The 13,915-nt window shown below is 45.1% G+C and overlaps 1 protein-coding gene across 2 annotated transcripts in view; it reads right to left on the minus strand.

Moving 5' to 3' along the window:
- The window catches only part of LOC117536011 (chemokine-like protein TAFA-2), a 101,582-nt gene that overhangs the window by 7,418 nt on the left and 80,249 nt on the right, over positions 1-13,915 (minus strand). The window contains exons 3-5 of one of the 2 annotated variants that reach the window (XM_034200716.1): positions 12,758-12,913; positions 6,389-6,512; positions 505-571 (exon numbers count right to left, since the gene is read on the minus strand). In XM_034200716.1, coding sequence (XP_034056607.1) covers positions 532-571; positions 6,389-6,512; positions 12,758-12,913 — 320 coding nt within the window. In that variant the 3' untranslated portion in view covers positions 505-531. Of the gene's footprint in view, positions 1-504; positions 572-6,387; positions 6,513-12,757; positions 12,914-13,915 lie in introns of both variants that reach the window. The other variant, XM_034200717.1, reaches the window with a different exon arrangement.

The raw sequence follows: 13,915 nt of genomic DNA on the forward strand, positions 1-13,915 counted from the left end.
TTTGTTTACTCTGTGAACCCTCACTGTTTTTCCTGTGTGTGTAAATGAATGTATGATACGCAGCAGAGGTCAGTGTAGCTAAAGGTTCCATCTTTATGTTGGGCTGTTACTCCTAAATCTCTGCAGAGGTGAAGAAGAAAGCCCGACCCCCTGCAGAAAGCTTTCTAGAAATGTGTTCCTCCAGCTGAGTTCAAAGGTGTGAGAGGAATCTGAGGGTGAAGCTGAGACTTCGAACATGTTGTTGTTGTCTTAGTGGATCACCTGTCTATCTCCTCACTATCTGTGGTGTAGTCTCACTACCGGGACACGGGTTAATAATACCATGCGCCTCTTCTGTTTAAATGAAAATCTGACACTACACAGTAATTGATATGCATCCATTCTTTTTGTACGATGAAGAAATAATGAGACATAATCTCAGTTGGGAATCTCTCTGAGTTTTTCATTTGGAAGATACGACCACAGCAAATGAAGATATAAATATATATTTAAAAGGTTTATTACCTGGACTCCGCTGTGAAGCATCTGACGTTACCACAGCTGCTCGTTGTCTCCGGAAATCTTCCACGGCGTTAAAGAAGACAACAAAAGAAAATATTTTTAATTTTCATACTTTCACCGAAATTCAAATTACAGATATTAGACGGACCTTTCTCAGAAACGTGGCCACTAAAAAAAACAAGAAAACATTTATATATATAAATATATGGTATCCAATGTTGAGGTCCCGACCAGTCCCTGGATCAATAGCTCCCGGCTCCAGGCTCCCGGCTCCAGGCAGGTGTGGTGCGGCAGTTTAAATAATTAAGTACATGGAGTGAGGCAGAAGTCTACGGGTCGTCATAACACACTGAAGGATACGGCATCACGTTACAACGTTAAAAGCAGGTAATTGGAGTGAGTAATTGGCCAGGTTGGGTGCCCAAAGTGGCCTGAAAGTGCTAAGGAGACATGGCAGCCCATTGATTACAGGCCCCTGGGGGTCCCAACACCGACTGCGAACATTAGCTGTTTTTAGGTGAAGGCAGTGCCAGACGACAACCGGTTGACTTTGAAGAGTCGATGTGTGAGCAGCCTCCAGATCTGAGAGGAGCCACGAGAAATACCTCCATCCTGTCCGGCAGGCCAGCAGCTAACAGGTGGTGTAGAAGCCTACGTCAACTTTCTATATTACCTCAGTACAGGTCGCTATCACGACCAGTAGTGGGGTTGTTACTTAAAAAAAGTAATGCATTACACATCCTAGTTACTTTTGAAATAAAGAAATGCCTTATTTTACTAATAAATAAGTCACTTCTGAAAGTAATAAGTTACAATCATTTTGGATAACTCTTAAACATCACCTGAGATGCACCATAAATCAATGAAAAATAACAATATAAAGTGAAACGATAGTTACGTCTGTAACTACGGTTCTATGAGTCCCGGATGACCACCAGAGGTGGTGTTTTAGCACTGGATATGTCTATTGCGCGCATGTACCAATAACAACAAAGTCACCTGTGACCCACGTGACACCGGCTATATCAGCCAGTGTCATCAGAGGATCTGTTCCCAGAATCTTCTCGCGAGCACACAAGAATTCTGAGTGACATGACCATGTCATGGGTTCTTCATGACATGGTTGGTATAAGTCATCCAGTGCTAAAGCACTACCTCTGGCGGTCATCCGGGTCTCATAGAACCGTAGTTACAGACGTAACTATTGTTCTATTTCGTCCCTACTGACCGCCAGAGGCAGTGCTTTAGCACTGGATGACTTATACCAACCATGTCATGAAGAAACCAAATACTCACCTAGCTGGAAGCAGCGGAGCTTGGCAACAGGACCACGCCCCAAAGGATGGGGGGTGGCGACATTGACCCAGTAGAACCTGGAGAATGTGCCAGAAGACGCCCAAGACGCCGCGGCGCAGATGGTCTCCAGGGGCACTCCTGTCAGGGCGGCCCAAGACGTTGAGACGCTCCTTAGAGTGGCATCCCTGATGGCAGGGGGCGGCCACTGGCCCCATAGGCATGTGCGATTGTATCAACAACCCAGTGGGACAGCCACTGCTTGGAGAGAGCACAACCCTTCCTAGTGCCGCCATGTCAACGAAGAGCTGCTCTGACTGCCGTATACAGGCCGTAGCATCGACATACGCTCTTAGGGCACTGTGAAGGACCTTTTAAACGGACATAAAGTTCTTTCGGGCTCTCCTGTGGTTCAACCTCATTACTGCGAAACCTTTGTCTGTAGGTTTCTGGATCTGGCGTTAATAACGCGTTAACGCAAAAAAAAATTAACGCCACTAATTATTTTAACGCGATTAACGCATGTTGATGTGATATGCACCTTCCTGGGCGGACCACAGACCCTGAACAGTCCTGCCCGGCCACACCGCACCCCACCCTGAGAGACATGCATCTACAGTGACAGTCTCCCGGCGGGATGGGATGGCGCCCATGGGCACGCCCATCAGAAGATAGGCCCTGTTTCTCCAGCGTGACAGGGAGTGAAGGCACTGGTGCGACACCCTGACCTTCCTGTGCCTGTGCCACTTGGCGTCCAAGTTAAGGCTGTTCAGCCACATCTGCATGGGGCGCAGTGACAGCAGGCCTAAGGGCACAACGGCTGAGGCAGCCGTCAGTCTGTCCAAGAGCCGGAGGAACTGAATGTAAGGCACACTCTTGCCCAGCCTGAAGATGGGGAGAAGGTGGGAAATGTCGTCCACACGACGAGGTGTCAGGTAGGCCCTCATGGCGACCGAAGCTAGGACCAACCCCAGGTAAGTGACCCGTTGGGAGGGGACCAGGCAGCTCTTCCCGGTGTTTACTGACAGGCCCAACCGGGCTACGTGCCATAAGAGGCGCGCCGTATCCTGGGCCACTTGGGACCGGGACGGCGCACAAACCAGCCAGTCTTCTAGGTACGGCAGGACCTTCATGCCCTGTGCCTGCAGGGGTGCAAGAGCTGCCGCCACGACCCTGGTAAACAACCTTGGAGAGAGGGAGAGACCGAAGGGCAAACCTCAGGAACTTCCTGTGGTGGGACGCAATCGGCACGTGGAAGTAGGTGTCCCTCAAGTCCACGGTTGTGAACCACTCCCCCTGTATGACAACACGGAGGGTGTCTGCTGTGGTCAGCATATGGAAGGGCAGCACCTTCAGGAATCTGTTGATTCCTCTGAGGTCCAGTACTGGACGAAATCCGCCGACTTTCTTGCTCACCAGAAAGTACGCCGAGTAGAACCCCCCGGACTGAAGCAGGGGGTCTACTGGCTCGATTGCGCCCTTGGCCAAAAGGACGGACATTTCTTGGGCCAGAGCTAAGGCCTTCGCCGGGTTGCTGACAACTGTCATCTTGACCCGGCCGAAGGCTACGGGCCGGCGTCGGAACTGCAATTCGTATCCCTGGGTTAGGATGGAAACCACCCAAGGGTCGGAAGTACAGGCAGCCCAGTAGCTGAGCTGCTGCTGGGGAAATCAGCCGACGACCGGCCCCGGAACTTCAGGGCCTAGCCCCCCGGCCCCTTGGGGGGCGGCGGTAAGACTCTGGGGCACGGGGCTGCTTAGAGGGCCGACAACCGGGGGCACGAAAGTCATTGGGAGGCAGTTGAGTGGACCGCTGGGACCTCCGCAGACCACCACTGTAAGCCAGTGGCGGAGTGTGGCTGCTAGAGGGGCCCCTGGGCCTGCTGGGTGTAGGCACAGCAAAAATGTCTTTTGCTTTTAATCTGTAAAGCACTATGAATCGCCACATGCTGAAAAGTGCTATATAAATAAAATTGCCTTGCCTTGCCTTACGTAGACCCGAGAGCTGCTGCCTGGTCTGCTTAGCTTGGGCAGCACGCTCTAGTGTCGCCAGGGCAGCTGCTCCAAACAGCTCCCCTGGTTTGACTGGCATGCCGCGGAGGACACTCCTACATGTCTCCGTTAGTGGTGAATGAGCCAGCCAAACCTGGCGTTGAGTCTGCACCAGTAGGGACATAACTCGTCCCAATTCCCTAGTCATTAGAGCAAAAGCCTGCAGTGATGCATTACTGAGGCCCAGCAAAGAAGGCTCAGCCGGAGCCTGCTGCAGAGAGGCGGAGGCGGCCAGCATTAGATGGGAGAGAGAGTTCCTGATACGACCCATGCGTGCCGCTGCGTCATAGGCCTTACAGAGCAGTTCGTCAGTGACCCTGCACTGAGGCCGAGGGCACCTGGCATCAGGCCATCAGGAGCCATAATCAGGGAGGCGATGAAGGCGACTTCATCGTGTCGATGTCGGCAGCTAACCGATCCACCTAAGAGGACAGCCTGTTTTTAGTCCTCCTGTTGGGGGGCGAACCTGTAGCCATCGCTCCCTCGGGTCGCCGGGAACGGCCGAACTGAGCTGGGGGAAGATGCGACAAGGAGAGGTGTCCGTTGGTTGCTGCCAGACGCTCCACCTCTGCGACTCTGAGCGCCCAAGGCATGCAGCTACAGTTCATGCAGGTGTCCTGTGTGAGACCCTCCCTCAAATGCTCTAGACCAAGGCAAGAGGGGCAGCAGTCGTGGCCATCCTCGGGCTCGAGAGAAGCTATACAGGCGCTACATGGATGAGCCATCATGTAGGTAGCCGGATGCAGCGTAACCGGGAGCGGGGTGCGAGAACACAGCCTTCACCAGTTACCTGCTGAACGGAAGGAGTAGAGCCCTGCTCCTACTCGCCGAACACGAGAGGGGTGTAATGTCCTACACCCGCGTTACTAGCAGAGGGAGCGGGGAGCGAGAGCACTGCCTTCACCTAGCTGAGTAAACGAAGCACAGAGCTACCAGCAGAGGGAGCGGGGAGCGAGAGCACTGCCGTCACCTAACTGAGTAAACGAAAGCGCAAAGCTACTAGCAGAGGGAGTGGGGAGCGAGAGCACTGCCTTCACCTAGCTGAGTAAACGAAGCACAGAGCTACTAGCAGAGGGAGCGGGGAGCAAGAGCACTGCCTCACCTAGCTGAGTAAACGAAGCACGGAGCTACCAGCAGAGGGAGCGGGGAGCGAGAGCACTGCCTTCACCTAGTGTAAACGAAGCACAGAGCTACCAAATAACGAAGCTTGACAGGGCAGCTAGCCAGCCGGCTGCTAATCACAGTCAAGAAACACTCTTACCAGGAGCGGGGGTGAAAACATTGCCTTCACTGGTTGAGTAAAATAGTGAAACACAAGCTAAGGAAACATGGCTTCTAAAGAAAAAACAGCATGAGTAATCCGGTGCTTACCTCAAGCGTCAGCCAAAGTGGCTGACCGGGCAGGACACGGTTAGGCCAAGCTGCGCTACTGCTAACTAGCTAAACAAGAGGACACAACAAAAGCTGGAACTCAAGATGCTAATAATAGCTTGGCGCAACGCTGCGCTATCAGAAAAGTACAGAGAGCGCAACAAGGGCAACTCCTGGGAGAGGGGGCAGAAACGCTGCCGTCACCAGAAAGTTCAAGCCAGGTAGCAACCAAGACAGAAATCAGGACAACTTAGCTAGGAGAGGGAGTAGAAACACTGCCGTCACCGACCAAGCCGACACCAACCTGTCCGTTGAAGTTTTCTGCGCAGCCGGCCACATAACAGCTCCTGGAGGACGGGTAACCCCGCGGCTCCGACTGGATCAGTCGCGAAGCTGCACGCAGCCAGCTGGATGCAGGGAAATCCTTAAATCAAACGTTCCAACTGAACGCTGTAGGCTACAATATTGTAGCCACGGTACTCTCGCGAAGATGAAAAGGAACAGATCCTCTGATGACACTGGCTGATATAGCCGGTGTCACGTGGGTCACAGGTGACTTTGTTGTTATTGGTACTCGTACGGTGCATGCGCGCGATGGACGTATCCAGTGCTAAAGCACCGCCTCTGGTGGTCAGTAGGGACGAAATAGAACCAATCCTTAATCTAATCAGGACAGTACTGAACACAGACCAGCTCCGATTCCATCAGAACTGTGGTCCAGGTAACTTCAAAGGTGTTCTGTTGGATGGAGGCTGCCCCCGCATTACCTGTATCTTGCTCAATATGTTTCTGAAAGATGGTGATTCCACCGTGGAAACGGGCAGCATTACCCGATACTGATCATGACATATCTAGTACGGCGTTTTTCAGCATTTGTATACTAAAGATACTCTTACACTTTTACGGTAAGTACATCTTGATTTAAGCTTGTTTTTAGATTAACATCCCAGTTTGCAAACCAAGCCTGCGTTAGCTAGTGACTTAGCATTTACTATGCTAATAGTCCCTGGCCCCATCTGGCCAAAATACAAATACAATGGCAACTCCAAACTGAATGCTAAGTTGATAACAGTATTCTATAAAAGTCACAGTGGCTATATCTACTTTTTGTCTGCAACCTATTGGTAGAGGTCAGATTGTTAGATGAAAGTGTTTGTTAATTAAACTTACCTTGGTGGTTTTGATCTTGTTCCCTGTAGCACAGCTCCAGCCCTTCAGATCAGGAAGGACTTTGCATTCCTCCCCGTCAAGGCACGGATGCATCTGACACCACCACTTCTGTTCCACTATCGAGGCTGGGGGGGGTACACGCCAGAGAGAACATATTCAGAACCTCTTTATTCAGGTGGCTTGCCCGCTGCCTTTCAAAGACCCTGATCAACTTTATGGGAATCTATTCATAGGGCAAGTAAACCCCAACATTTACAAATGAGCAAAACCAAAATGATGTTTCATCTGGATCAACAAGTGTTATATAAAAGTGCTGACAGCTGTAACAAATAATACGTTAATTATGTAATAATAAATAAGATAAAACATGTCCTATAGTTCTAAATTACATAAACATGCAGACCAGACACCTTTATGAAAGAGTAAGCTAGCGTGACATCACGGAGGTGGTTGCAGTTAGATGGGTGCAGAATTATTGCAGGTGCAAACTATAGAGTTCTACCCCTAGATGTTTGCTACAGGAATACAGCTTTTATTGTTATTCTATTTTTTTTTTTAATGAAGATGACTTTTTCCCCTAACTGTTTTGCTGCAACTTTATTGAAACCCAGAGTCTGAATGAAGCGTGCTCCATGCATCAACCGCCTGAGATAAAGCAACCCTCAAATAGCTGTTTCTCAACACGTCACATTCTGACAGCTGTCAGGTAAATGATGTAAGGTTTGCTTTGTGACTGGCAACACTTGGTAAATCTATTTTGAGTATTCAAACACTTCAGTGAGATCCTTGTCAAACATATCTACGTGTTCACCGGGTGAAAAAGAACTGGAGCCGAGGGGAAGCTGCCTCCATAACGAGTGCATTAGGCTTCTGCTACTCATTTGTACCAGACACCATTTCAATTTGCCATATTACAGAGGTCATTATCTACACTGCACATGCCACTCTAGCAGCATTAGTGTTCTCTGCTAATGAAGAGGACTGCTATCATAATCCACACAGAGCACCTGAGCCTCGCAGTGATCGCCTCAGAATGGATACTTTATGACATGAGGTTATAGCAGCAGTGAGCATCAGGTCAACTGCAAGCAGGTGGTGGTTTTATAACAGCTATTTAAAAGCCACAAAGGTTTCTCATAACATTGTATGGGAGTATTGATAAGCAAACATACATTAACTGCATGGGATACGTTTCATTGAACAGTTAATGATGCTGTAAAAACACGAGGGCCGTTGTCAAACTGAAAACATCTGGGAGCAGAAAATAGATCTGTTTTCATTTTCTTTATTGTCGCTGTTAGAAACAACGGGTTGCTTTTAACCTTGAGCTATGCTCGTTTACGATCAGTAGTGTGTTTGCATCTTATATTAAAGCTAGCATTGCTTAATTGCAATCATTTGCAAGCATTAGTATCACATCGGCGCACTGAAAAACAGTACAGAAGATAGAGAGTTCTCTTGCCTGTTATGCTGGTTGTGGTGTTCCCCCTCCTGTAGTGTGTTCTATAGGTGTTAGTGCATGTAAATGGTCTGCAAAGGATCACATCCCTGTGTTCCCTCCAGAGGGAGTTTCTCTCCCACACACATCTTTCAATTTGTGTGCATCTTTATTAGTTAATCGAATCACAATCTCTTCATAGTTTCCGCCATGGTCGGTCACATGACCGTTGGGTAAGTCAGGCAGCCAGGGGCAGTTAGGCAGCCAGGGGGCAGTTATTAGTGACAGACCAGAATTACTGTGGCATATCACATTTAAACTGAATAATAAATATCACATTAACCTTTTTACACTTACATTGTTGTTCAAACTAAATATTTTGTTAACTATGGATTTGGATGGATTTTTTTCTCTCTATACAATATACATTTACAGTCTTAAAAAAAAGCCAACCAGGCCTACTAAGTAAGTGCAGGGTAATACCACACACATCTAAGGAAATTGGTATTTTATAATCTTCAGGATCTTTTCTTTTCTTCACACTGTTAAATCTATATTTATATTTAATTCAATATGCCATTCCTTGCACACTTGTAAATAAATAATATCCTACTCTTCATAGTGTTTATTTGTCAGATACTACATCACAAATCCATCCACTACCTGTAAACTACTTCAACTACAAACACGTACATGGACATTTGTAGTTTAGTCATACAATAATCTTTTAAAGATTTCTTTACTTTTATCGCTTTTTCCAAAGTCACCATAAACAACTAAATGTGTTTAAGTCAAAAGGTATTATCTTCTGCTGTACCTTTCTAAATTACACATTCAAATCCATTGAAGTTCAGCTGTCTGGAGGTCCATTTGTCTTCCTTTAAGAGGACTTTGTCTCACACACAGCGCGTGGCTAAAGGTAATCCCTGGTTGTAGAAGAAAGAATAATTAAAAGGTTAAGTGCTGAACATTTTCTTCTGAGATCATCCATGGAGCTTTAAACCGAGGCCAGTGGCTCACAACGCTAATTTGCAGAAAATGTCAATACTAAAATGTCAAGGAATAGGTCAAACATGATTGGGTCCGGAGTTTAGCCTGAAATCAGGCTTCTCAGACGAAAGAGAAGCAGGAACTTGAGCAGAGTCCGGGCTCCCTCATTAGCATGCTCAGAATCTCTGGGGGCCATTAAGAGGCAGCGGGCGCTACATACCGTTCACAGGTGATTATAGGATGGTGAGGCCCTGCAGCAGGCACTATTCACTGGGAGCGTTCATTCTGATATAACAGCATTACGCCAGTCTAATTTCATTGGATTAGACAGGATAATAATGACCAATGGAAGGCCAGCTCTGTCCTGGGGAGTCCTCTGGACACTGTGGAGGTGGTGGGAGACAGGAGAATGGCAGCCAAGCTGTCCTCGCTGCTGGACAATGTGTCCCACCCCCTCCAGGACACCCTGTCCTCACTGTGCAGCTCCTTCAGCGATAGGCTGCTGCACCCCACCTGTCACACGGAGAGATACCGCAGGTCCTTCCTTCCTGCAGCGGTCAGACTATACAACCAGCACAGCCCCTAGTTGACCCCCCACACACCACAACACAGACTATAACACCCCTTGCTGCTAAATACCAACAAACTATGTGCAATATGTGCAATATATAAACGCCGTTAATAACTGTGTAATTTATACCTGGCTGCTAAATCCTTAGAACTGTTACAAGGTGTGTATTTTGTAAATTGTGTAACTTGTGTAACCAACCACCTGTGTGCAATATGTGCTAGATGTGTAATATATATAGATGCCATTAATAACTGTGTAATATATACCATGGCTGCTAAATCCTAAGAACTGTTACAGGATGTCAAACTGTGAAGTCCACTGAGACAAATGTAACATTTGTGATATTGGGCTATATAAATAAACATTGATTGATTTATGTGTATTTTTTAAAATGATGTAACTTTTATTTTTTTTTAATTATATTTTGTATTATATCATAACTTAGTACTTTTTTTTAATGCATGTCACATATTTAACATATGTAACATTAAGCTGTCAGTGGCTCGTGTTGCACATTTCCCCTCCGTGGGACTAATAAAGGTATTCTGATCTGAATCAAATGGAAGCACTGCTGCTACCAAAAACTAAAGATACACCTTTATTTTCAAATTCTCCATTTACGTGTCCACCATTTCCACCACCTTCCTAAACATTCAAACAGATATTAAACAAATGTGGCAATTTATAATGAACTGCAGGGGGTATATTTGTTTTAGTTGTTTTTATTTTCTTATTTATTGTTTTAATATATGGAAAAACCCACGTAATCAGATTGTCCCAATCATATTTGAGTTGCTCTTTGCGAGTTGATGTGAATGTAACTGACTTTGTTGAATGGGAAAATTATAATATGGTTGTTTTAAAGACCCTGCATTTAATTGAATAAAAATCATTGCAGACTTGTCATATCGGAAAATGTTGTTTTGTTGTCCAAAGAATCAATAAAATGTTGTCACATGATGAAACGTCAAATTAAGACCCCTAACCATTTCACAGAATAAATAAGATAGACCACCCCAATACTACTGTTATTACTATGACATTATTGCAGCAGCTCATACTATCTACCAACAACTGTCCTGTACAGTCTTCAAAGTTATATATAAGGAACCTTAAAGAGAAGACTGATCAACTACAAGCTTGACTTTGAAAAAACGTACTAAAGAATTACTGTCATTATGTGGGAGACAACCCCCCCGAAACACATACTTGAGACTGATGTCATTTCCCCAGCTATCCGCATTTCTTCTCTTCGCTCATATTTCACGGTGTGCACATAAAAACGTGCATGTTTCGGCACTGTTGGTGGCCAATTGTATAAAACAGAAAATTGGAAAAACATTTATCAAATCTGAAAAAGTGTGTACATTTGTACCTTCAAAAGTATTAGCGGTAATTCAAGTTTAAAAGTCTCAAAAAAGCTACAACTACTGTCACAAACTGGATGAATGTGAAGTATTTTGTTAAAGGAGGATGAAAGCATAATTAAGGAGCACTATTGGAGTGACTTTGATGGTTATTGGACTCAGGATTCATTCATTTGGATTCCCGCTGTATGAAGAAATTAAAGGACGGCGCAAGTGGAAACAATTCACAAAGGGATTAAACTGTTTAAAACACATGCTCAAAGTAAGCCGGATTTTGCCGATGTGTTTATGTGGATTCAAAAGTCATAAATAATCTACAAAATGGAGGAGACCAATCTGATCGGAGCAACTGTGACGACGAATAATCCAACTGAATTCGGCATGGACAATGACTATGTTTTAAAAATGCGCTTATCCAGACAAGCCCGGTTTGGACACTTTACGGGCAGAAGAAACATTTCTATTAAAGAAAGAATTATACATTTATGTCTTTTTATGCCTCTTGCTACTAACTTGAATTTGTATTCAAATTAATTAATCAATTATTTGTTATACTTTATTGTAATGTAGAGCACAGAGAATAATAAAAAAGTCTTAATATGATATTCGGCCTCAAATCATCTGAGGCCTGGCGCACCCCCTGCGATCTTTGGCGCGCCCCCAGGTTGGGAACCACTGCCCTAGAGCATGCACAGCTGTATCACCTATTTTACTCTAAATTGGACAGTCATTTACAAAATAGACCTTTCGCCTCTGTGGGACAAATAAAGGATTTCTGATTCTGATCCATATTAAAGAAGACCATTAACTCATCTTTACAAGGTTGAGAAGTATGGTCGTTTCTTCATAGATGTCTATACAATTGGACAGAGGAGCTACAATAAATCATTTAAGCATAGGAACTTCTGCATTGCCACTTTTCAGTACTGGAGTTTGTCATGTGGTTAGGCTGGCAGTTTATACAAATTGGACTGTTCCACTTGGATTAAAACCTCTGAAGCTATTTTGTTCATCTACAGTAGGAGCAATACATTGGTGGCCTTCCTCGCTCTTTGTCTGTCCTGTGGCCGCTCACTTTGTGGTTGAACCAACATCCCCCGTGATTGACTGTATCAGAATACTGAAGATGGCCCCGCCCTAGCCGAAGTTCTAACAGACCTTGCTCATCTCAAAATGTTATCATTTGTCGGGTTTGTTGTATTATTGTTTATAAGAGCGGAAATCCATTTAGTGTATCAGCTTAACATGGTTGACTGCTTTTATCCAATTCAAGCAAAGAACATTAGAAATCTGGACTGAAAGTTTAACAATTGTTTGGGATAATTGCTCACCTTAACGCTGGGCTTGAATTATGAAATGTGATTCATATGAATATTTGCTTGGTGACTATTGTTTATGAAAAAATCCCATGAAATTTGACGACAGTGTCCTGGAGCATGACCTTTTGTCTGGGACACACACATGCTCTGCACTGGAGATACTAACTGAAATGTGTGTACAGAACATTCTGCTTCATGACTGAAGGCATGTAAATGTCCTTTAATACACTGTAATGATAATCTACTTATTGCTAAAACACCTATGGATGATCCCAGTAAAGGTGTCCAGTCTGTCTATTCCCCCCCGCCTGTGTTATGTCTGTTGTTACTTCCTGTCTCTGTGTTTCCCTCCTGTGGATTACTGATTCTGTTCACCATGTGTTGTCCCCCCTCCCCAGCGGTGTCTTGTCCTTGTGATTAGTCCTGCATGTGTTTGAGTTCTGGTTCTCTGTTAGCTGTTGTCAGACCCTGTTTGAGGAATTGTTCTGGATTATCCTATGGAGGCTTTTGTTACTTTAGTTTGGCCTTGCCTTGTCCTGCTCTACTGATTAAAGGTATTTTCGGTTGAACTTTAGTCAGTCTGCATTAGGGTCCACCCTGCTCTGCTCTAAACCCTGACAGAAGTGTATCCTGATGACTGGTTAGAACCTGATCACGGCCCATGATGCATTGCTCTGCAGCGTACCGTCGACACAGGAGGGGGCTGCTCGGGTAGTCCCGGCCACCTGCCCGGGGAAGCAGGAGCACTTCACAGTTTGGGAGCGCTCCTCGATCTTGTTCTTGTTGCAGCAGCGGTGCAGCGCCACCACCTCGCAGGTGCCGGTCCGGACCTGGTGCGCTGCTGGAGGAACACAGAGGAGAAGTCAGGGAGCATTCAGTGGTTATTATCTTCATTTACACAGACACACTGGTGGTTCTGGACTGAGTCCCAGAAGCCCCTCACTGGGGTCTCCATTGTCTGCCCTGCATCTGCTCCTCTGCACAGATGACCAGGGAGACACACTACACTTCCTTTTAAAAGGAACTCTTTATCACAGCACTCAGCCTTCTGTGTCTTCTGAAAGGTGTTTCAAATGAGGACAATTTGGCATTATCTTAATTTGAATATATTTCTGAACAGAACAGTTTGTTAAAATGTGACAGTAAAATATTTCTCTAGAAGGAATATTCTAGAAGGAATATTGGATATGTCTATGAACACTCCATAAATGAGAACAAATATATAAGTTATCTTTTAGGAATAACATGTTCCATAAATCAGGCTATGAAGGATATATGGAGAAACCTCTCAGTAAACAAACGTTAGAATATAGATAGAAATACATTTGCATGTTTGACATTAGTGCTACTGAAGTTGAGATTTGACTACAGGTGAACAGGGTCAAACTAATATTGGATAACACAGTGAAACTCCTCAAGTTGATTACTTTCAGTCTAGTTTTTTGAATAATTATGTTTCAATAGGCAAATCATGCATTATTTAATGCTTTTAAGAGAATATACATACAAAAATATACAAATGTAGCTATTTTCTGTACACTATTTAAAAGGACATGTTATGGAAGCAAAATGGCCCAAACTCCATGAAAAAACAATGTTTATTTTATTTTTGAGGTTGAATGCTAGTTGCATTCATACGCCTGTGTATCCCATCTATACTATGACTGATGGCATCAGTTCATCACGGCTGTTTTTTTTAATGGACACACTTTCTCACAGAAGACATAATAAAACAGTTTTCAAAGGGGGAGTAGTGTCTGTTGGGAGCCCCTCAGAAATGTCCTCTCTAAAAGTATAAGTCAAAATTCAAGAACTGATATGGCTTCACCCACATCATTAAGAA

Source organism: Gymnodraco acuticeps, unplaced genomic scaffold (assembly GCF_902827175.1).
Source record: "Gymnodraco acuticeps unplaced genomic scaffold, fGymAcu1.1, whole genome shotgun sequence".
Taxonomy (NCBI): Eukaryota; Metazoa; Chordata; class Actinopteri; order Perciformes; family Bathydraconidae; genus Gymnodraco; species Gymnodraco acuticeps.